The sequence below is a fragment of the Hyperoodon ampullatus genome, assembly GCF_949752795.1.
Source record: "Hyperoodon ampullatus genome assembly, chromosome: 3".
NCBI lineage: Eukaryota > Metazoa > Chordata > Mammalia > Artiodactyla > Ziphiidae > Hyperoodon > Hyperoodon ampullatus.
Genome location: NC_136916.1, coordinates 64,404,794 through 64,428,997, shown reverse-complemented (window position 1 = coordinate 64,428,997; position 24,204 = coordinate 64,404,794). Strand labels below are relative to the sequence as shown.

At 42.4% G+C, this 24,204-nt stretch overlaps 1 protein-coding gene across 2 annotated transcripts in view; it reads left to right on the top strand.

The window, feature by feature from the left end:
- SIN3A (SIN3 transcription regulator family member A) overlaps window positions 1–21,400 on the top strand; it is a gene marked incomplete at its 5' end in the record, with an annotated part of 44,541 nt that extends 23,141 nt beyond the window's left edge. The window contains 8 exons of one of the 2 annotated variants that reach the window (XM_079700824.1): window positions 294–477; window positions 1,518–2,091; window positions 4,565–4,734; window positions 8,454–8,627; window positions 13,280–13,372; window positions 14,292–14,386; window positions 18,592–18,799; window positions 21,130–21,400. In XM_079700824.1, coding sequence (XP_079556950.1) covers window positions 294–477; window positions 1,518–2,091; window positions 4,565–4,734; window positions 8,454–8,627; window positions 13,280–13,372; window positions 14,292–14,386; window positions 18,592–18,799; window positions 21,130–21,360 — 1,729 coding nt within the window. In that variant the 3' untranslated portion in view covers window positions 21,361–21,400. Of the gene's footprint in view, window positions 1–293; window positions 478–1,517; window positions 2,092–4,564; window positions 4,735–8,453; window positions 8,628–13,279; window positions 13,406–14,291; window positions 14,387–18,591; window positions 18,800–21,129 lie in introns of both variants that reach the window. The other variant, XM_079700825.1, reaches the window with a different exon arrangement.
- Between the last annotated feature and the right edge of the window lie 2,804 nt (window positions 21,401–24,204).

Here is a 24,204-nt window from a genome sequence, read left to right as displayed (position 1 = left end):
TGTATCAGAGTTCAAGACTGGTTTGAATAAAATTTACCCCAAAGTTGCCAACGGTTTTGACAGATCTGCTATATCTTTTGACCTTCGGAATAAAATAAACCTGACATATTTCTTACTTCTAAACCCTTATGAGATTAGGTGCTGTTACCCCTATTTTACTGATAAAGAGACAGTCTTATATGACTAATATGGCAGAGCCAGGATTCCAGTGCAGGATTCCAATATGACTCCCTACCTTAAAATTCCCTCATCTCGATTCCCATGTCTTGTTTTTCCACCTTCCATTCCACTAGGTTGAAGATGAAAGAGGAAGAATGGCGAGAAGCTCAGAGAGGCTTTAACAAGGTGTGGAGAGAGCAAAATGAGAAGTACTACTTGAAATCTCTGGACCACCAAGGCATCAACTTTAAACAAAATGACACCAAGGTCCTGAGGTCTAAGAGCTTACTCAACGAGATTGAGAGTATCTATGATGAGGTGAGCTGGAGGTCTCTACATCTGTGTGAAGTCCCCAGTCTGTATGTTCAGCATAGCTTTGACTGCTGCAGATTATCTTTGTTATATGAATATGAGACCCTTCAAAACTTGTTGATTCTTGCTTCATAGCATAGACTTCTATTCCCGATTCTGCCATTTTAAATCTAAGCCTCACTAAGCTGTTTCAGTTCATGCCCACTCCCCCCTCTTCCACTTCTCTCCCTATTTGTTTCCTTCTAACAGTACCTTACATTCCTTCGTGTAGCCCATCTCAACTTCCCACAGCTTAAAATACTATCATTGATCCCCAGACTTTTTTTTTTTTGGCCGCACTGTGTGGCTTGTGGGATTTTAGTTCCTCGAAGCTGGGCCCTCCACACTGAGAGTGTGGAGTCCTAACCACTGGACCGCCAGAGAACTCCCCCTAGACTCTTCCTAATCCTTGTTTGTTTGACATCCTTACCAGGATTATATAGAGTACTGGGAGCTAGGATACAGAGATGAATAAGAAATTAATCCTGCTTTCTTTGAGCTCACAGTCTTAGGGGATGGATAGAAACAAATACAGTGTGATTGAGAATTCCTAGAAGTGGTGTGATCTTGAATTTGAAAAAACTTTGTATTATGAAACTATCAAACATACACAAAAGGGGAGAGAATAGTGAAGTGAGTTCTTACATAAACTTAATCTCTATTTTGCCAATTTTGTTATATCTGCCACCTTCCACACTCCCACCCCAGAAGGATTTTAAAGTAAATCCTAGACTTCATATCGTATTCTCCATAAATACTAATCCGGAATTTTAAAAGATGGTCCCAGTTCTGTCCCATTGTCTCTTATAAGTCTTCAATGTCTGGAAGGCACCGATCATTTTGGTATCAAACCACATCTCGCACATTATCTTTTTGTTTCTGGAAGTTTTGGATTGGAAAATAATGGCCACTGTGGTTAATAGAAAGTACTGCTGGTGCAGTCTCATAGGTCTGTTTGTTGTTTCTGTAGGTACGTCGCATAATACTTTGTCTCTCTCTCCTGTTAGAGGCAAGAGCAGGCTACGGAAGAAAATGCTGGTGTACCTGTTGGCCCACACCTCTCACTTGCCTACGAAGACAAACAGATTCTGGAAGATGCTGCTGCTCTGATTATCCACCATGTGAAGAGGCAGACAGGCATTCAGAAGGAGGACAAATATAAAATCAAGCAAATCATGCATCATTTTATTCCAGATCTGCTCTTTGCTCAGAGAGGTGATCTCTCGGATGTAGAGGAAGAGGAAGAAGAAGAGATGGATGTAGATGAAGCCACAGGGGCGGCTAAGAAGCACAATGGTGTTGGGGGCAGTCCCCCTAAGTCCAAGCTACTGTTTAGTAACACAGCAGCTCAGAAGTTAAGAGGGATGGATGAAGTATACAACCTCTTCTATGTTAATAATAACTGGTATATCTTTATGCGACTGCACCAGATACTCTGCTTGAGGCTGCTGCGGATTTGTTCCCAAGCTGAACGGCAAATTGAAGAAGAAAACCGAGAGAGAGAGTGGGAACGGGAAGTGTTGGGCATAAAGCGAGACAAGAGTGACAGCCCCGCCATCCAGCTACGTCTCAAAGAACCTAGTGAGTGCTTAGATTGTCGGTCTACAGAAGATGTGAGGGGTTGGGGACCTCAGGGCCTAGTTAGATTCAGGACTGCTTTCTTTTATACATAGAGCACAGGCAGGCCTTAGAGGCTGGCTAGGTTCAAATCCTAGCACCGCAATTTACTGGTTGTGTGACCTTACTTAAACTCTGTGAACCTGTTTATCTGTAAAATGGAGGTACTACTTGTCTCTTGGGGTTGTTGGGACAATTGGAGAAAATATGTGAAGCACCCTGTGCACTGCTTGGATCATGGACACTCAGTAGCTGGTACTATGGACACCAGGGAAGTGGGTGTCAGTTACTGTCAGTTTCCCAAATGGCAGATCTCTAGGTTATTGCATAGTGTTTGAAAGGACAGAGACGTGACTCAAACATCATAGTTGGTTTCATTCCATGACAGAACATAAATTCCTAGTTCATGCCTGAGACAGATGCAAAAGAGGAGATGGGGACTCAAGAGATGGTTTGAGACAGCAGAACAGGCAGAACAAGAATGAAGATAGAAGGCTCAGGAAAAGGAAAATAAATGAGGATTAAGGAAGCCACCATATCCTCTAAGTAATTCTATGCCGCTTGCTTCTAGATATCTCTTTAGGTCATAAGTTAGGTACTTAAGCTGTGAGCCAAAAGCTTTTTTGTGAAGCCTTTCTTCTGTGCTCTTTAGGAAATAGCCAATCTTTGGAGTGAATTATCCTTTCTTTTCTTTTCTTTCTTTTTTTTTTTTTTAAACTGTTACTGGTGTAAGAAGCCCATTTGAAGCCCTGGCCTTCTATCTGTTGAAGAGCTAATGAACCTGGGAATTAATTCTAAAAGCCTTTATCTGGATTAATACTAGCTTGAGAGACTTCAGTATAGTGATTCCATCTGCTTGGGTAGAAATGAGACAGAAGATGGCCTAATCCTGGCTTGACCATTGACTTAACCTGGTTTGAGGCTTACACTTTGTTCTTGAGTAATAATGTCAAACCTCACACTGATCGTGGGTCATGTGGTTTGCGCTAATAGCACTCATAGCTTTATTCTGACATGAAAGCATTTTTTCATGGCAGTAGCACAGCCCGTTCCTATGCTGTGGATCTGAACAAGGTAATCTTCTGTAATGAAACTCAAGCCAGTTGCTTCTTTTAAACAGTAGTTGTCCTGTTTAACCTGTCTTGAATGAATCCATCACACTTCAGATAAATGGAAATGGACTCAGCTTTTGCTCTCAGCCTTTTTTCCCCTATATTTTTCAAAGAGGTAACTAAATGTCAAAGACAAAGAGTTCTTGTTGTAATTTTTTTTTCAAATGTGAACTTTTTATTGAAATGCGACACATATACAGAAAAGTATACACATCCGAATTGTGTAGCTCAGCGAATTTTTACAAAGCAAACACACCTGATAACCAGCACCCTGATCAAGAAACAGAATATAACCAGTAGCCCCGTTGTGCCACAGTCTTGATTGCCAGCGCTGGAGATCAGAGTTGCCTGTTTTTTTTTTGTTTTTTTTTTGCTGTATGCAGGCCTCTCACTGTTGTGGCCTCTCCCGTTGCGGAGCACAGGCTCTGGAAGCACAGGCTCAGCGGCCATGGCTCACCAGCCCAGCCGCTCCACGGCACGCGGGATCTTCCCGGACCAGGGCACGAACCCGTGTCCCCTGCATCGGCAGGCGGACTCTCAACCGCTGCGCCACCAGGGAAGCCCCAGAGTTGCCTGTTTTTGAGCTTTATGTAAATGGGTCTTACTTTAGTAAACTAAAGGCGGAGTCCTTTCACCTTTCCTTGTGCACTCTGCTAGTTGCCAGACATCTCTGTAACAACTGATAAGATTCCAGCTGGTGGTTGAAGTGATTCATATGCAGCAAGTACAAATCATTTAATGTAATTTGTGAAGTACAATATTGGGAATCCATTTTTAAACAAAAGGACTTTGACAAATGCAGATCACTTCATTATTCATAGAGGATTTAATTTGCACTCCTCTTTTTCTGTTCCCGAGAGGTTTCCCAGTGCTAGAGTATGGTTCCGTCTGCCTTTTCTCTTCAGCCCTTGATGCTCCATTGAAAGAGCTGTATGAGCAGGTGACCCATGTGAGGGATGCTCTTTGCAGGCTGCGAGAGCAGGTTCCTCTCTTAGCAGCGGAGCCAAGAACTTTTTGAAGAAACTTCTTCCCTGGGATATTTTGCTCTCCTGTCACGCATAGCCAGGCCATACTGTAAATAAGTGTTTTTCAGGCATGGTCAGTCGGAGTGTTAGAAGCCGCTGTTAAAGTTGCAGAGTCACTCTCCTTTAATAGAAAGTGCTGGGGGTTGTAGCCACCTGTCAGATCTCATCTCTCTGCAGCAGACTAAACACCTAGGTTTGTTCTGTTAAGTGATCTTTAGGCCAGCTGTGGGATTTGCCCTGCCTTCTCTTCCGATCTTTCCTTAGCAGGGTAAGGCCTCATTTCTCCCATCTCTCCCACAGTGGACGTTGATGTAGAAGATTATTACCCAGCTTTCCTGGATATGGTGCGGAGCCTGCTGGATGGCAACATAGACTCTTCACAGTATGAAGATTCGCTAAGAGAGATGTTTACCATTCATGCCTACATTGCCTTTACCATGGACAAACTCATCCAGAGCATTGTCAGACAGGTGAGGGCATGGCGGAGGCTAGGGTTGGTGAGGGAGAAAGTCTACAGATGGATTCAGGAAAGAGAAAAGGCAAGATTTCTGTTGGGAAAGCAAAGTCAGTTTCCTCATATAATGATGTTTATGAACGCATGGTTCTGTAGAGGGGAGGGAGAGGTTAATGTGATGTGATGTCGGATTTCTCCTGTTAACAGAGTGGGAGTACTTCAGCCATGTGGTTGACTCCTTTGCTTTGCTCAGCGTGCCCTGGGAGTATGAGCCTACCTGAGACCTGATGTTTTACCCCCAGCACTGGTCCTGACCCCCTGCCCTACCCTCCCAGCTCTTACGTCGGGTACCAGGCGTGAGTTCAGTTTCCTCTTCTGTAGGTGTTGGTAATTCTATGGACTTTCCTTATTTAACACTTGAAGTTCTTTTTACAGGAAGGGTTTCATACAACATCTTTTATAATACTCTGTCCACTTCACTATCTGAGGTTCACTCTGAGTTAGATTTGTAGTTGGTTTTGTGGTTTATTCTTGTGGCACCCTGGAAGTTTGTAAATATGTTGTTCTTTACAACAATAATTTTATAGCAAATAACATGTAATAGGTTTCCATTCCTTTGCCTTTAGTTCTGAACTTTTGAAGGGATCAGAGTCTGTTGTTAGTGCACCACTTTCTTTAAAGTGAAAACTTTTTTTTTTTTTGCGGTACATGGGCCTCTCACTGTTGTGGCCTCTCCCGTTGCGGAGCACAGGCTCCGGACGCGCAGGCTCAGCAGCCATGGCTCACGGGCCCAGCCGCTCCGCGACACGTGGGATCTTCCCGGACCGGGGCACGAACCCGTGTCCCCTGCATCGGCAGGCGGACTCTCAACCACTGCGCCACCAGGGAAGCCCAAAGTGAAAACTTTTAAAAAGAAAATTCTAATTGTAGAGTCCACACCACTACTATGGAAAGAAAAGCTGTTGCTCAGTGTTTTCCTCGGATAAAATATGGAATCCCTTCGCAAAGTACTCATGCTTTTGCCTTGAATTTAGAAGAATGCATGGCTCTGCACCCCTCTCACAGGATCTATTCAGAGTCAAGGAATGTTGCTTCACATAACTGAATCTTGGCATCTTCACAAAAGTTGTCAGGCAGAGAGCTGAAAGTTGAAGTGGTTATTAGGGCTCCCCTTAAGGGGGGGTCTTAATGGTGATGGACAGAAATCTTTACATGTATACAATCAGCTATGGTCATAATTTTTGAGAGACTAATGCCTGTTAATGTCCCCTAGATTTACATAAAAGACTTCAGTTACCATGTGCTTATGTTTCTGTTTACAAGTTTGCTGTTGCTACAGCTAGAAGTAAAGTCTTTCATACTACCAGTACAACTTTAAAAATCTAATACAACCAGCTTATTTATTTTTTTATAAGCCCAAGGTTGGTTTTTTAAACAATAGATATAATTAGTCCATTTACTAGAAGCACCTGCTTATGATTTTGAGTCAATAATATGTAAGGTCCAATCTTTTTTTATGGAGACAGGTTTTATCCAGAAATCTGAATCCAGTGTTTTTAAAATACGTTTATGCTCCTCAGCTTAACTCCTGAATTGGAGGCATAACATTTCTTACTCTCCTTATCTCCTTTGCTGTTCTCCCAGAGTTCATTGCTGACTGGAGGTGGAACATATATTTCAAGGTCAAACCATATATTTATCTTACTTTTCTAGACTAGTTTAAGAGGGGTTTGTCTTTTTTTTTTTTTTTTTTTTTTTTTTTTTTTTTTTTTTTTTTTGCGGTACGCGGGCCTCTCACTGTTGTGGCCTCTCCCGTTGCGGAGCACAGGCTCCGGACGCGCAGGCTCAGCGGCCATGGCTCACGGGCCCAGCCGCTCCGCGGCATGTGGGATCTTCCCGGACCGGGGCACGAACCCGTGTCCCCTGTATCGGCAGGCGGACTCTCAACCACTGCGCCACCAGGGAAGCCCCTGTCTTAAGAATACAATAGGCAGTCTCACAGACATCTGGTGTGGGACTCAAAATATGGCCAGACCATCTAGGGGTTAGACTGGGGAGTTTTTTTTTTTCTCTCTCCTGTGTGCCTCCTTTCTGGACATCTCCCCCATTCTCATGCTTCTCTCTTCTGATGAACACTCAGCACATACTCAAGGCTTCTCCAGCACCTGAGGCTTTCACTTGCCATGGCAGTGCCTCCATCCAGGTGCTCCTCTGTAAAAAGTCTACCAGACACACTCATTGTGTCATTTCAATTTAGCAGGAGAGAGAATCTAACCAGCCTAGCGTGGGGTCGAGAGTTGCCTAGTTGTCCCTGGATTTATAATGCTGCCCTTTCCAAAGACTAGAAGGGGCCAGATATCCAAGGAGAGGGTGTGGATAGGGAGTCGGTGACGTGGTCTCCTTTTACAGGAAGGTATAAAGAAGAAGCATCTACATGATAGAGACCATGCTTTGGACATGCACTGCTTTTTTTCTCTCTTAAACACTGTATTTTAAGCCTTCCCCTGTATTATCAAGTTATCATAAGCATTATTTTAATGGTCACGTTAAAAGCCGTTGTATAGACTAGTTGTAATTTAACCATCTCCAGTTGCTGGCCTTTCTACCACCATCAGGTCACTCACCCTTCTGACCTTGCACCTTGTCCATTTATCTACAAATACACATACTTGTCATTTAAGAGTTTTTTAAATGTTAAAAATAAGTAGTTGTCATAGTTACTAGCACTTCAAAAAGTGTGTATCTTCCTAAAAATAGAATGGCTTAGTGGTTATGAGAACTTTAAAGTAAAATAGACAAATTGATACTGCAATTAACGTTTTGCTTTCTTGTATCTGTTTTTCACATTCTCTGGCATTTTAATGGGTAAAGTTTCATTTGAGATAATTTTTATTTCACAGTAGATATATCATCATGACCTATGAGAATAGAATCTCTGAAAGATTCAACTTTCTAGTCATCAGATAGTTTAATAAGATAGTTTCAGAAGTTACCAGTAGTCAGTTGTGATTGACCTGTGTTGAAAATGAGTTAATTTACCTACAGTTTTAAATACTATACTTTTATTATCAGATGTGGAAAAATAGGGGGTGTGTTAGAAAGAATATTAGTCCTAACTCAGCTCCTTCAGCCGAGCACCCATGACAGCTTAATTCAGTAACAACTTCCTCAGTGCCTATTGAGTTTCAGACTTTGTACTAGGGCTGTGAATGTAGACGTGGATCTTGCTTTCATGGTTCTCCGAAGTCCCTCTCCTCACCTTAGCACACGAGTTTTCTTATCTAACATGTAAATTTGTCTCATATATCGATATAATAGGGTACCCTTCTCCAGCCTGCTTCCCAGGGTAGTTGTGTGGATCAACTGAGAATACGTATGAAAGGAAATTGTAAATGGTAAAGAAGTGCCATAAAATTAGGAAGCCATGGAAATTTTCTTATTTTTTTTAAGTTCCTTAGAACTTTAAATAAGCAGCACATTAACCTGAGTTGCTTATGGTTTTGCTTTTAAATATATATGAACATTTTATTCATGGACCAGAGATATGGTTGAAGATTTTGGCTTGGTTATTCTCCAAGAAAATAAGATAGTGGTTTTGTATGATTAATGTTCTAAAATTATCAACCAGAAAAACCTTTTTGAGCTGAGTTTTTGGAACCACCAAAGGAAGGCTGAGTGTATGACGGGAGAACTATATTTTTGGTTCCCTGATGACTTGTCTTTGCTTGATTCCAGCTGCAGCACATTGTGAGTGATGAGATCTGTGTACAAGTGACTGACCTGTACCTGGCGGAAAACAATAATGGGGCCACTGGAGGCCAGCTGAACACGCAGACCTCAAGGAGCCTCCTGGAGTCAACATATCAGCGGAAGGCTGAGCAGCTCATGTCAGATGAGAATTGCTTTAAGGTGAGAGGTACTCAGGTAGTCAGGGACCATGCTGACAACAGTGTGAGCTGTTGGGGCTCTCTCCACCAGAAGTCAAAGCCATACCAGGGTACTTTGACCCAGTGATTCCACTCCTAGACCGCCTTGGAGAGCCTGTGAACTCACTGGAAGAAATGCAAAAAACATGGAAAAGTAAAGTCTCTTGTGGGTAGTCTGTTTCTTGCCTTTTAAAAAAATTAGCTCTTACATATGATTTTTATAATTTTGTATTCTCAACATTTTTTGGGGTATTAAATGCTTCGTAAATATTATTGTTTAAAAGTGTAATCCATGGTCGTTGTAGAAAAGATAGGAAATGCAGAGAAAAGAAAAACTAGTCACCTACAGTTCTTCCCAGAAATAATCATTGATGGCATTTCTAAACTTTTCTATGCTTGTATATATTTTGGAAAAGATTATACTGGGCAAAATGTTCTGAAACTTATTTCGCTCAATTAGCGACACCTCTGGGTCTTCAGCATCTTTTTACGACTATTTGATATTTAATTTTTTTTTTTTTTTTTTTCTGGTACGTGGGCCTCTCACTGTTGTGGCCTCTCCCGTTGCGGAGCACAGGCTCCGGATCTGCAGGCTCAGCAGCCATGGCTCACGGGCCCAGCTGCTCCGTGGCATGTGGGATCTTCCCAGACCGGGGCACGAACCCACGTCCCCTGCATCGGCAGGCGGACTCTCAACCACTGCGCCACCAGGGAAGCCCGATATTTAATTTTATAGAAAATTATGCCTGTCTAGTTGGACATTTAGGTTGTTTCTGGTTTTCCACCATTATAATAGCTAATTAGAAAAGCAAATAGCTGGAAACAGTCTAGGTGTCCAACCCTTTACGGGAATGGTTAATGGCAGCCTATTATGTGAATGCTGGATGGCATATTTTGCAGCTCTTAAAAGTTAATTAAAATTATAAAAATACTGAAATAAAGGACACAAAATTATGTGTGTTATGATTGCATCTATGTAATAAACGTGTATAGTTGAACAAAGCCTGTATGTATTAATGTAAGGACAGGTTTAGGTGGCCCAGAATAAGGTTTGTAGTTGGCCTAGCAGAGAGAGCTAAGCTAAATAAAAGTTTGACCTTGGTGGGCATGTTCCATGCACTTTAATGATCTGACCCTCAAATTTTTCACTTAGTTGTCTGCTTCTACTTTCAGCTATTTCTTTAGTTTCTGATCTATCACCTGTACTGTTGGCTTAATTTAGAATCAAAGACCTGGAACCGAGTTTTCTAGTTCAGTCACCGATCTAATGTTCTACTATCCGAGGACTTTCCCACTACAGAAGAGATTTCCTAAGCCTTTCAGAGTTTTAAATCTATAAGTGTTTATTATGAGTTTAGTGGGTGTTTACTTTCATGGTGGACAGAATTATCACCCCCACCTACAATGAGTTAACAGTGTATTAAATTGTGTGGTGAGGGCCTATGAAGGAATGGGTAGACTCACCCTGTAGATAAGAATAGTTGTCAGAATGGCAGAGGGAATAGCAGGAACAGAAGGCTTGGTAACCAGGAAAATTGTGTCATCACAGTGACCTTTTTCTTTCAGATGTTTACATAGAGAATAAAAGTCCATAGTATTAGCATTAAGCTAAGAATAAGCAGCCCTTCAAATCCCCTGCCCAGTCCCACCTCCCGCCTCCTCTCCCTTCATTTTTTTCTATGCATATTCTACAGTGCTTTTAAAAAATCAGGCATGTTTAGCTCTCTGTATATCCATTCAGACTCTTATCTGTGCATTTGCATATATTGACACATAGATGTTTATATAGAAATAAATGATTAGATTTAGATTGGATTAGATAGCGTATTTTACATCTTTTTTTTTTTTTACTCAATGTCTTAGAATTTGCTCTATTTTGGTTTATATAGATCCAGCTCATTTTTTCAACTGCTGTGTCATACATAATAGTATGAATGTACCATAGTTTTTTGTGGGTTTTTTTGTTTGGGGGTTGTTTTTTTTTTTTTTTTTTTGGCTATGCCACATGGCCTGTGGGATATTAGTTCCCCCACCAGGGATGGAACCCGGGCCCCCAGCAGTGAAAGCGCCAAGTCCTTAACCACTGGACTGCCGGGGAGTTCCCTGTACCATAGTTTTTTAAAAAATCATTGCCTCATGGGTAAACGTTTTAAACTATTTCCATTTTTTACTATCTCAAATAGTGCTTCACTGAACCGCATTTTGTTGTATTTGTATCCTTGCATGCACGTGGTAGTGTTTGTTTAGAGTAGAGGCAGAGAAATGAAATTACTGGGTTAAATGGTATGCATATTTTAAAATTTAAACTTTAATGGATATTCCCATTTCACTCTCCAAAGTGACTGGCTATACCAGTGTGCACTTTGATAAGAGCATTTATTTCCCCATTCTTAGTCAACACTTAGTATTATCAAACTTATTTTTGCCAATTAGATGATTAGAAAAATATTTTAATTCACATTTCCCTGTTTGCTACTGTTTCCTATTTTTCTCTTCTGTGTATTGCCTACTCGTATCCTTCACCTTTTGCGGGGGAGAGGGGTTTTAGTTCTTTTTTTTTTTTTTTTTTTTTTTTTTTTTGCGGTACGCAGGCCTCTCACTGTTGTGGCCTCTCCCGTTGCGGAGCACAGGCTCCGGACGTGCAGGCTCAGGGGCCATGGCTCACGGGCCTAGCCGCTCCGCGGCATGTGGGATCTTCCCAGACCGGGGCACGAACCCGTGTCCCCTTCATCGGCAGGCGGACTCTCAACCACCGCACCACCAGGGAAGCCCTGTAGTTCTTTTTATGTACTTTTTCAAATATGATTTTCTTTGTCATCATTTTGCTGAAATCGATTGGTCTTCCCCTATGTCCTGTCCTTCAGTGCTCAGCTGAGTGTCACTTCAGTGAAGTGAAATCTTTCTCATCTCACTGAGGGGGAATAACATATTGCACATGTTTCTAGAGTAGTACCTTCGTAGTTATTTTGTTGTAATGTAAATATAGCTATTTGTATCCCTTTTCCTTCACTAAATTGAGCTCCTGCAAGCAAGAAGCCATGTTCTCTTCTGCGCGTGCCTCTGCCTAATAAATGGCAAACATTCAGTGACTATGTGTTAGTTGAATGAAGCCTAGGAGATTGGCAGAGGAGGCATGGAGAGGAGGTGGGGGTGTCCACATGGTAGAGGATCTTCACAGCCATAACCAAGGAAAAGGTATGAATTTTGTTGTGGTTGGCGAGCAGTGAAGCATTTTTAAGGACTAAATATTCCACTGGATTTGAGCTTTCCGGAAGATTAGTAACACTGAGTAAGGAGGAGGGGAGGAATCAGAGTCATGTTTACAACTGGAGGCAGTTTCCAAATTTGGGTGATGGATGTGGGCAGTCTAATAATAAAGCTAGTCAAGACTTGGAGAGTGGTTGCAGAGGTCAGAGAGTTGGGGTGAACACATGGTAAAGGACCTAACAAGACAGGTGTCAGACAGGCGAGGAGCCTGTTGGGATGAAATTGAGTTCAGTTTTAGGCATGTAGAGGAGACTTGTCTTCTCAATATTACTTTGAAGGGTGGTTTCTTTACAGCAGTGGGACAAATCTCAACACTCTAGGTCATTCATCCTAAATCCAGGGGGGTTTAGCAAACTCGTAGGAGCAGTTTTTTTCAAATCTATTTTGGAAGTAACTATGTTTGTATGTGTGTATGTTATGTTCTTGTTACTTTTTAAATTTTACTAGCAAATAGGAATTCTTCTTCTCCAGAAGAACTGTGAACCAGAACTGGTTTCTGGTCCTGTTTGCTTACTGACTAGCTGTGTGGCCTTGAGAAATCAGAACTTTCTGAGTTTTAGGTTTTCCCTATGTAAAATGAAGAATGTTGAAATAAATGATCCTCAAGCTTTCTTCTAATCGCTGATCTTCACCATGTGGTTCCTATAGTGATCTGGTCTGCAGGGAGCCCTTAGGATAAGGGCATTGAGAATCCTGGGATTCCAAAAGGAGAGATCTGTGTGCCATCACCATTTGATACTTCTTTTGTGCAAAATGTGACTTGGTTTTGCCTCTATCAGTGTACTGCTTTTAAATATGAATTTTTTAAAAAATCACACAAATAGTATTAGCTGAACTCAATTTCAAGTATGATTGGTACCATTGCAGCAGATCACTTCTTATGTTGATGTTTTGTGTTCCTTACCTCATGGTATGTGTGATTTCTTGGGTAGTCTTTATTGTGGAGGAAATGTGATTGCTGTTTTTCTGTTTGATGTTTTCCATTTCACTTTGGTATGAGGAGTTTCCTTTTTTTTTAAACACTGTAGACTTGTTTACATCTTTGTATCAAGTCCCATAAATGGGATTATCAAGTGAAATGGCATTGACATTTTATGGTTCTGACTTTTGAGCACTCTTTCTGATACTGATTTTTAGCTAATTCAAGAAGTAAGAAACATGAAATGGTGCTTCTTGCTCTAACATTTCATTTTGCTGGTAGCAAGATTGGACCTTTGCCTTTTTATCACCTGCTAAGCTTTTGAGTTATCTTCCTCATCTCAAAATTTTTTTTATAACTTTATTGCCTCCCCACCTCTCAACCCTTGAGAATCTAGTTAACAGCTTTGGAGATGGTCTTTTGTTTACATTCAGGTTTCTTATTTGCAGCTTATGTTCATTCAGAGCCAAGGCCAGGTTCAGCTGACCATCGAGCTTTTGGACACGGAAGAGGAGAACTCGGATGACCCTGTAGAAGCAGAGGTATGGATGAGTATACTGCAGAAACTGGGGAGAGTATGTCATGTTCTGAGAGTCTGCCCAGTGAGTGTCTTCTAGAAGCCCAGCCAGCGTTAGCCTGTTTAAGGGTCAGGACCTGATGCTTAAGTACGGGTCATTTCAGCCATATCTTCAGCTGAAGAGAAGGACTGCCTGGTGGTAAGATATTTAGGATTGATGGCAGTCTCATCTGCTTTCAGGAAAGCCCTCTCCTCTGAGGAAATCTCATGGTTGGCAGCTTTCTTGTTTTTCTCCTAAAGCACAAGAAACAACAAATGAGGTGCCATCTGCCCAGTATCATCTTGACCCTTTGTGTTAATGTTTACTTTTTATTGGGATAGATGGAGCCAGGAGTTCTCAACCCCACGGGGTAGACGGAGTGAGTTGGTTATCATAGTTGGGTCTAGCAGGTAATATTAATGAGAAATGCAAGCCACATGTATGTATGATGCTGAGGGCATATGGAGGGGAGGAGACTGTTGTTTTATGGGAATATTGGCTCATGGTTGCCAAATCTTAAATTTTTTTAAAAAGAGATGCCAGAAATTTAGATTTTGATGTGAAAGATACTGATTTTCAAACATTTGCCACCATACATTTTGTTCTTTAACAAAACCCTCTGTAGGGAAATAAAACTTGTCAGTGAGCCAGCTTCTAACCATTTATGACTTCTGGTAACTGTTAAGTATCTCAGAGAAACTTTAGGTTTTGCATTCTCACAGATTTTTTTAAGCTGTGTTTTAATACCAAGTAACAAGCATGTCGTTATGGAAAGAGATTTTTTTGATCTTGTATTTAAGTATTTCAGACATTTTAGTCATAGAATTTGCTAGACAACCTGATGAGGTTGGAGTTCAGTTTTTGTGCTCTCTCCCCCACCCCCATTTTGTGTTTACAATCCTAGCGCTGGTCAGACTATGTGGAGCGATACATGAATTCTGATACTACCTCTCCTGAGCTTCGTGAGCACCTGGCACGGAAACCAGTGTTTCTCCCACGGTGAGTGAACCAACTCATGTATTGGCAGCATAACACTAATGCACAGTCCAGGAACGAGGAGTCAGATGACTTTCAGTTTCTTGGTTTTCACTTATTCTGTTGTTCTGTCTACTGAGGATGCTAATTCAGGGTTTGTATGGTTTTTACACCATGAGCTTACCTGGAGCATGTGCCAACGCATCAGGGAGGCAAGAGTTTTAGGAGTCAGTAGTAACTTCCCTTTAGGAATGTGTGTCAGAGTCTCCAAGGTTTGATGATTCACTTGGAGGACTCAAGGACTCAGCATGTAGGCACACCCACAGTGATGGTTTACTGTAGCGAAAGGATACAAAGCTACATCAGCAAAGGGAGAAGGTGCCTGTGACAAAATCAGAGGACACCTGGCGCAAGCTTCTAAGGGGCTGTGACTTCGACTGGAGGCACAAGGACACTCTTCATTCCCCCAGCAGCAAATTATGACAATATGTTTGAGATGCTGCCTATCAGAGAAGCTCGTTGGAGACTTGGTACTGGGGGTTTTATTGGGTGCTAGTCCTGCAGGCACCCTCTGCCTAGCTTGTACCAAAATTCCAGACTTCCAGAAGGAAAGCAGGTTTTCAGCATAAACCATTTATTTTGTACAAACAGTTTAGGTACAGTGAGGCACTCTTATCATTCAGGGAATGGGGGAAACTCTCCCAAAATCCAAGATGCCTGAACCCAGCCAAGGGACAACCTTGTAAGCAGGGTTTTCAAAGGATAGCAGTCTTAGGCCTGCTATGTTAACTCTCTTCACGGAATTTTAAAAATTTCCTGGGCTTCCCTGGTGGTGCAGTGGTTGAGAGTCCGCCTGCCAATGCAGGGGACGCGGGTTTGTGCCCCGGTCCGGAAAGATCCCACATGCCGCGGAGCAGCTGGGCCCGTGAGCCATGGCCGCTGAGCGTGTGCGTCCGGAGCCTGTGCTCCACAACGGGAGAGGCCACAACAGTGAGAGGCCCGCGTACTGCCAAAAAAAAAAAAAAAATTTCCTCCCCATATGTGGGCAAAAATTGTATGCTGGACTTCTGTCTGAGGATGAAGACAGAGTTTCAGAAGTAGAAAATAGGTTTTGCTCTAGTAGATTGGCTTTCTTCCTTCCCCAAATTTTGCGAATTGAAATCTCATGTCTTACATTCCCAGAAAGGTATTATCCCAGTATTATTAGACTTAGTCCTAATTGGAACATGGAAAGGGGTGAGAACAGAAGGGCCCTTCCAGCTTCTTCCATTCACTGAGTCATTTAACAGACTTCAAGTAGCTGCTCTGTGCCAGGCCCCTTTCTCAACAAAACAGATTTAGTCTCCATGCTTTTAAAAATTTATTTATTTTATTTATTTATTTTTGGCTGCGTTGGGTCTTTGTTGCTGCGCACGGGCTTTCTCTAGTTGCGGCGAGCGGGGGCTGCTGTTCGTTGTGGTGCGTGGGCTTCTCATGGCAGTGGCTTCTCTTGTTGTGGAGCACAGGCTCTAGGCGCGTGGGCTTCAGTAGTTGTGGCACACAGGCTCAGTAGCTGTGGCTCACGGGCTCTAGAGCACAGACTCAGTAGTTGTGGCGCAAGGGCTTAGCTGCTCCGCAGCATGGTGGGATCTTCCCGGACCAGGGCTCAAACCTGTGTCCCCTGCATTGGCAGGCGGATTCTTAACCACTGCGCCACCAGGGAAGTCCCTCCATGCTTATGAAACAGTACAAATAAACATAACATTATATGTTTCTCACCAGATTGGCAAAATTCTTAAAACGATTTGTTGTCTGTGTTATGGAGGGTGTGGGGAAGAGGGGAGGCACTTTGATTTACTGTGGGGGAAATATTGATACAATCATTCCAGGATCAGGGCAGTTAAAATGTATAGGACCTTTACCCTGGAACTTTCTTTTTTTTTTTTCTTTTGCGGTACGCGGGCCTCTCACCGTTGCGGCCCCTCCCATTGCGGAGCACAGGCTCAGGACGCGCAGGCCCAGCGGCCATGGCTCACGGGCCCAGCTGCTCTGCGGCATGTGGGATCCTCCCAGACCGGGGCACGAACCCGTGTCCCCTGCATTGGCAGGCGGGCTCCCAACCACTGCGCCACCAGGGAAGCCCTGGAACTTTCATTTTTAATAATTTGCCTTACAGCTATTACAGCTGAGGTTCTTCCTCAGTCTTTTTGTCCTTAAGACCCCTTACAGTCTTAGAGATTGAATACACCAAAAAACTTTTGTTTATGTGGATTGTATCTAGTAATATTTACCACATTAGAAATTAAAACTGAAAAACGTTTACTATGTTTATGAATTCATTAAAAACAATGCTAAATGCATTCTGTGTTATAAGTAATATTTTAATGAAAAGCTACTTCAACAAATTAGTGAAGAGTGTCATTGCTTTACATTTTTGTAAATCTGTTTCATGTCTGGCTTAATAGAAGAACAGCTGGATTCTCATATCTGCTTCTACAGTCATTCTGTTGCACTATTTTGTTTCGTCAAAATATGTGAAGAAAATCTGGCCTTACTGAAAAATGTAGCTGAAAAAAGTAGTATTTCCATATCCTTTCAGATAATTATGGATATTCTTTGATATAACAGCAGAACTGTCCAAGTAGTAGTTTCTTAAAGGTTAGTTGCAGTATCAGTGAACTTTTCATGTAGTTATTTCAAAATCCATTGGTTTATCTTGTACTTCGAATTTTTTCATGCATGGTTTTATAACTTCACGCAGTTGGTTATTTGGAAAATGTTAGTTCACTAAGTTATGCAGACCTACCAAATGTTGACACGTCTTCATTTTACAGTATTCCCACCCCCCACCCAGCCCCCCAAAAAACACCACATTTATTAATATTGCTGTTGACCTTATCAGTCACATCTTTAAGTAGTGGGAAGTTGTCACACCTCATGCCGGCCAATACCAGTTTACCAAAATTCCGAGTTTTACTTGAAAGTAAATTTTATCATTGGCAACAAATGTGCTCAGTTGTTTTCCTTGAAGTACCAGTCTCCCGTGTTCATTTTTGAGAAAATATTTGCCAAATACCCCAGATTGGCTAGTCAGCTATTTCAGGTAAAAATGGTGAACCATGTGCAGCTCAAGCAGTGCTCAAGTGCTTTCCTTCATGAATCCCATTGTACTTTGGCACACAGAGGTACTTTATGTTTAGTTCCCATTTCATCACCCAGTATGTTAAAAAGATGTGAACTAAGGGGCTGGGATTTATCAATAATAAGAAACGTTACTGTTTCATCAAGGACATTCTTAAGTCAGACCAGCTTTCCTTTTTGAATTGCCAGTGTGTGGCCAGAGAAGAGTGCAAAGATATCTAAGGACAGATTGGTGCCATCACCAATTGGTTTTTTTTTTAATAGTCACTATTATTTTTGCACTGCCAATGCTAATGTTAATACTGCTTTTTTTTTTTTAAAGAAAGAAAGACAACGTTTTAGTATTATTGTGACAGTAGTTTTGATCTTACAACTTCCTAAAAAGCATCATGGGGGCCCCCAATAGTCCTTGGACCAAAGAACTGCTGTCCTACGGAAATGTATATACACAAAGATATTCACTGAAGCAATGTTTTTAATAGCAAAGTGTAGGAAACAGTAGAATTGTCTAGCTGACAACCTTTCTCTGCTTGTGTTGGAGGGAATTAAGCCTGCCAAGGCATCCACTGATGTGAATTATCTTCTTTCCTAGATGTGTAGAATAGCACTAGTTATGTACCATCTGTGGGATAATTGAAAATAATAGACATTTAAGTAATTTTCTGTGCTCTATGGTTCAGATGAAGAACCTGATTAATTCCTATTAAGGAATTGTTCAATTAAGACACATTCCTCTGTAGCAGTTAAAGAGAATGACACAAATCTATGTGTAGTGAAACGAAAAAATCTTCATGACATTAAGTGAAAAATTGAGAGAGACCTAGAAGACTTTAAATGAAAACTGCTAACAGTGGCTACCTCTGCCAAGGCAAGTGGGATTTTGAGAATTGGGGTAGGGGGTAGTTGGCAATTGCTACTTTTTATTCTTTGTATCTCTGCAGTTGAAAAAAAATTTTTTAAACAATAAAACCATTGGACATTTAAAAAATGTATGTAATTAAAATTGTCATAAGTGCTGTGAAGGCAAATAATAAGGAAAACTTTTGGGGCAGCCATGGGAACCTGCACCTGGAGGAGCTCTCATCCTGCAGGGCTTTGCTGCTTTGTAGGAATCTGCGGCGGATCCGAAAGTGTCAGCGTGGTCGAGAACAGCAGGAAAAGGAAGGGAAGGAAGGGAACAGCAAGAAGACCATGGAGAATGCGGATAGCCTGGATAAGCTGGAGTGTAGATTCAAGCTGAATTCCTATAAGATGGTGTATGTGATCAAGTCAGAGGACTACATGTATCGGAGGACCGCCTTACTCCGGGCTCATCAGGTGAGAACCAGTAACTGGAATTTCTCCACACTCTCCTTCCTCAGCCAGGACAAGGCCTGCCCCAGAGGCTTCTGGTTGTTTCTCTCCCTTTGTGAAAACCTCTTGGATTTGAGAATTGTTGAGTAAGGGTGCCGTAACAAAATCCCACAGACTGCATGGCTTAAACAACAGAAATTTATTGTCCTACAATTCTAGAGGTTGGAAGTCCAAGGTCGAAGTGTTGGCAGAGTTGTTTTGAACCTTCTGACGGCTGTGAGGGAAAAACTATTCCTTGCCTTTCCTAGCCTCTGGTGGTTTGCTGGCATTCATTGGCATTGCTTGGCTTGCATATTTCTGCCTTCATTTTTACATGGCATTCTCCCTAAATGCGTGTCTGTGTCCAAATTTCCCCCTTTTAAAGAATGCCAGCCATGTGGGATTATGGGTCCACCCTACAACAGACAGTATGAGCTCACCTTAACTAATTACATCTGCAACAATGTTATTTCCAAATAACGTCACATTCTTGGGGGGGGGTGGAAGCTAGGATTTCAACATAAGAATTTGTGGGGACACAATTCAGTTGATAACAGCTGGTGGCACCTTCCAGTGAAGCTACTCCTAGCATTTACATTTCAGGTAGTATTGCTTGTATGAATCTTGTCTGTTTTTACATGCTACCTGAATTGTCAAAGTCCTAGTGCAGTTATGTACCAGGTACATAGGTACATAGGTATTGTGCCAGGCCCTGGGACTTCAACCATGAGGTAGAGCATATAAGGTAGTGTGATGATGTGCACTACCAAGGAGAGAAACTAGGTGAAGTGATCAAGGGTAACTGGCAGGCAGGGCTCTGCTTTTGTTGGGGAAGACCTCTCTAAGGAGGTGACGCTTGAGGCCTGAACAATGACAAGGATCCAACCTGGTGCAGAGTTGGGGGTTGGTACTTTTTAGGCAAAGGAAACAAGCAAGCACAAGGCTGGGAGAGAGGAAAGGACTTGGCATTTTCAAGAAACTAAAAACATCGATGTGGCTTGCGCCATAGGGAAAGTGGGGTGCATGAAGCTGGAAGGGTGGGCAGAGGCTACATTACTTTTTCTCATAGGCCGCGGTTTGGATTTTGTTTGAGGTACATTGAGACATCGTTGACAAAGACATAGACTGATGAGAGTGAGTGAGGGCATCAAGTTGGAAGGGCAGAGACCACTCGAAAGACTGTTTTCATTCATATGAGATGTGATGGCTACCCAGACTACCAGGGTTGTAGAGGGATTATAATTAGATTGGAGGGACTTCCCTGGTGGTCCAGGGGTTAAGATTCCATGCTTCCAATGCAAGAGGCGTGGGTTCGATCCCTGGTTGGGGAACTAGGATCCCATATGCTGCGTAGCACAGCCAAAAAAAAAAAAAGATTGGACATATAACTGTCAGGATGTGGTAATGTTTGGATGTAGGGAGGTTAAGAGAAAGGGGAACATTAAGGATGATGCCTGGTGGTTTTTGTTTTTTGTTTTTGTTTCTTTGCTCATTTTGCTTGAGTAAATGGGAAGTTTAGGGGTACATCTGTTAATAGGAAGGGGTTACCAGGTTTGGGAGGCAGATGAAAAGACTACAGAACATTCAAGTGGGAACCCTAGGGTGGGCGATTTTTAATGTACTTCTCTCATGGTGCTGTGTGTTGTATGCCTGCATGTTTCTGATTCAAATGATTTGGGGAGCTGGGCAACACCTAATTTATCTTTGTATCCCCTTCTCTGCCTTGCTTGTGGGCACTAATAAATATTTACTGGATGTATAGGTAGGAACAAAAACCTCCACTGAAGATCTGCTATGCCCAGCACTCTGCTGGGCAGGGTGGGGTAATAGCGGGAAGGGAGAGTGGGTTTTAAGCCCTTTACCTTGTTTTACTTAGAAGTGGATTGCCATGCTGACAGAAAAGACTAATGGCCTCAACTCAGTGTCTCACTCTGGGTACGTTAGAATCAGCTGGGTTGCTGGTTTAAAACTGCAGATTGATCAAGTCGTTCTCTCCCCACCCCCCGCCACGACCCCCTACATGATAATGATGCAGAAGGCTAAAATCGAGAAGCACTGAGCTAGTTCTGCCCAGACCCTCTGTTGGTCTTTCTTGGGAGCTTTATGAATTCCAACTCCTTGTGTTCTAGGTTCTTAATCTCTTTCAATTATTCTCTTTAAACAGACTCCTAATTTTTTTCTTTTAACTTATCAGTGGTATCAGCGCTGATAAGCCCACATCTTTCTTCTGGCACTTTAGGAGAAAACTGGGCTTTGTATTTGAAGGGTTTTTAGTCCTAGTTCATGGGGGTTTTTTTCTTCATTCTGTTTTGCAGTCCCATGAGCGGGTAAGCAAGCGGCTACATCAGAGGTTCCAGGCCTGGGTAGATAAATGGACCAAGGAGCATGTGCCCCGTGAAATGGCAGCGGAGACCAGCAAGTGGCTCATGGGTGAGGGGCTGGAGGGCCTGGTGCCCTGCACCACCACCTGTGACACAGAGACCCTGCACTTTGTGAGCATTAACAAGTACCGTGTCAAATATGGCACAGTGTTCAAAGCCCCTTAACTGCAGAGCCAGAGCAGATAACTTGAGGGGTGTGTGTGTGTTGGGGGGGGCACGTGTACTCGCACACACTGAAGAAACAAGGAAGATGCCTTTCAAGCCTCACTGGGCCTCTCTGGGACATGGCCACCTGATCTGTGTGTGGCTGGTGCAACCTGGCACCAAGTGGGCTACATATAAGGAACGTGGATACCTTACAAAGCCAGAGCTGGAACTTCTCCCAGGGGTTTTGGGCATTACCCTGCCCTGGAGGGGAAGAAATACATGCAAGCACAGGGACATGCGGCTTGCTTGCACACACCAGCAGAGCTAAGACTGCAGCCTTCTGGGACCTGACCTTCAGTGAGGGAACCGGATGCTGTTCACACCTTGATTGGATGGGCGAGCATTCACTGACAGACTGGGGAAGGACTCAATGCTTAGATGGATTGTAACTCTGATGGTCACTGCTCCTTTCCTCTTCCCCGCCAAAAGGAAAAAAAAAAAACTGGATTGGATCTTTTTTTTCCTGGTCACTTGAGCACATCTAGATCACCCATTAGATTTTCTCTGGGACCTGCAGTTTGGCTTTGGGATTGATCATCTTGTGGATTTGATTCCTGACGAATCCCTTGCTGCCCACCCGTTATTCTCTCCTCTGGTTCTCAACCTCAACAAGTTCAAATCAGTCATCCTTTTTAGCTCCCGTGGAACTGTTTTGTACCTGCTTCTTTACTAGTCTACCCTAGTGCCATCCACCAGCTTTACTCACACACAAACACACACACAGTTTTAACTTGGTTTTTCTTTTTTTTTTTGTAAATAATGTACATACTGTCAATTTTTTATTAAAAGAAATATGCTTTGATGTGCTAGCATAACTGCTCTAGCTTCTTGTGTACCATAGTTCTATGTGGCTTCAGATTTAGTACCTATGAACAGATGTACAAGACATTTATTACACTTTTTACCAAAGGGAGTTACCGTTGTAGTACTTTTGTGTAAAACTTGTCTTCCCCTTGCCCCAACTTTTTTTTTTTTTTTTTTTTTTTTGTAAATAAATAAAGCTTGGTTCTTACTTAAGGAATAAACTCTCAACCCAAGTCCCTTGTCCTCACCAGAGAACTACTGTGAAGCAGGGATTTTGGCTTCAGTTCCTTATCTACGGTACAAACAGGATTTTGCTTTAAATAGTTAGCAGTCAGTTGTATGTGTTCCAAATCAAAATATCTTAAATTTTTTTAATAGAATTATTCATTCTTTTAGTACGTATTTTCCTCCCTTATTTCAGCTGTTTGGAAATATTTTATATGTGGGTAAGTTGTGCAGCTATGTAGTTTGTACTTCTCTGTATTTTTTCTTATCCTTATTGGAAATGGGAGTGAACAGCTTAAATACCAAACCAGTGTTTGAAAGAAGTGTGTACAGAGTGTGTGGTATAAATGGGGCTGGGAGGGAGATTCGATACATTTCGTTAGCAACTGCAAATGGAATATATACATATATATTTTTTTAAATTACATAAATTTAAACTGGCAGATATTTAAACATGAGTGATTAGGATTTTTATATGTGGTCAGCCTGGACTTTCTGAACAAAGACCAACTGAGCCCCTCCCAGTACTCTGGTGAATTTTTCTCCAACAACCATTACCCTAGTCATAGCTGTAAAGTAACCAGCAGTGATTTGTGTGGTTTTGTTTGCTTTTTAATTAAAAATTCCCAACATCACCACCACAAAACCACAAATTTTTTGGCTCTGGACTTTCATAACACATGGTAGACTTTTCCGATTTCAGAGTTTTTTGTTGGGTGTGGTGGGGGGCAGTGGAGGGATGGGACAACTACAGGAGACTCAGAGCCCAAAAATGTAGGGTGGCAAAAGAGCCTTGTGGGAGGAGATTCTCTGGTGAAGCTGGGGCAATGCCTGACTTCGGAGATGGAGTGATACTGACTGGGGGGGAAGATCTTCAGGTTTTCCCAGCAATAACTCACCTCTGCTTGCTTAAGACGATGTTGAATTGGAATTACGGCCGGGGGGTGGGTGGGGCAGGGAACTGATGGGACCTGACCAGGGGCAGCCCCAGCTGTTGCTGTTTCTGCATAGGGTTATGCCCAGAGCAGCTGCTTGCAGGTCAGGATAGGGTTTCAGGGCCAATAGAGGAGAAAACCCCATCCTACCAGTGCAACCAAAAGGGGGAGCTTCACTGACAGCCAGGGTTTCACAAACAGCATTTATATCCCTCCTGCCATCTGAGCTCCAAGCTCAACTCAGCCTGTCTTATAGCAGGAAGTTATATTTTAAGTCACGTTTGGTATTCTGTACTTAATCACCTTTCCCTATGATTTGCATTTGAAATGTTGTAAACTTGGTCAGTATTTCCATTAAAATATCAGGGCTCGTGTTGTGTATATACTTTTCTTCCTAATGATTTTTATAGACAAGGACTTCATAGCATTCCCAGGAGGGGGGAACAAGCTGCCAACAGATTACCAGAGAAACGTGAGGATGAAATTGGAGGTGTTTCTGGCATTATGGCTTCTCTGAACTCTTCAGTCCCGTGTAGGGAAATACATTATTCTGTTAGAATCATGAATTCTATGTCTGTGATCTGCAATCTCAAATCAAAATCTTCGGAGTTTCTGGCGATGGACAGCACTTAGCCATATACATAAAATAAAACATGTAGTAGAGGAAGCTGAGGTTACTGGGGTGCAAAGCCCTATTTAACGCATGTCTGCCGATTGGCTTTAAAGCACCGGTCCTGGCGCCCCGGCTCTTGCCACGTTAAGCAGACACGGGTTTTCGAGATAGCCAGAGGGCGGCCTGGGACCAGAGGGCAAGGAGGTTCCCGCTTGCAGCTTCTGA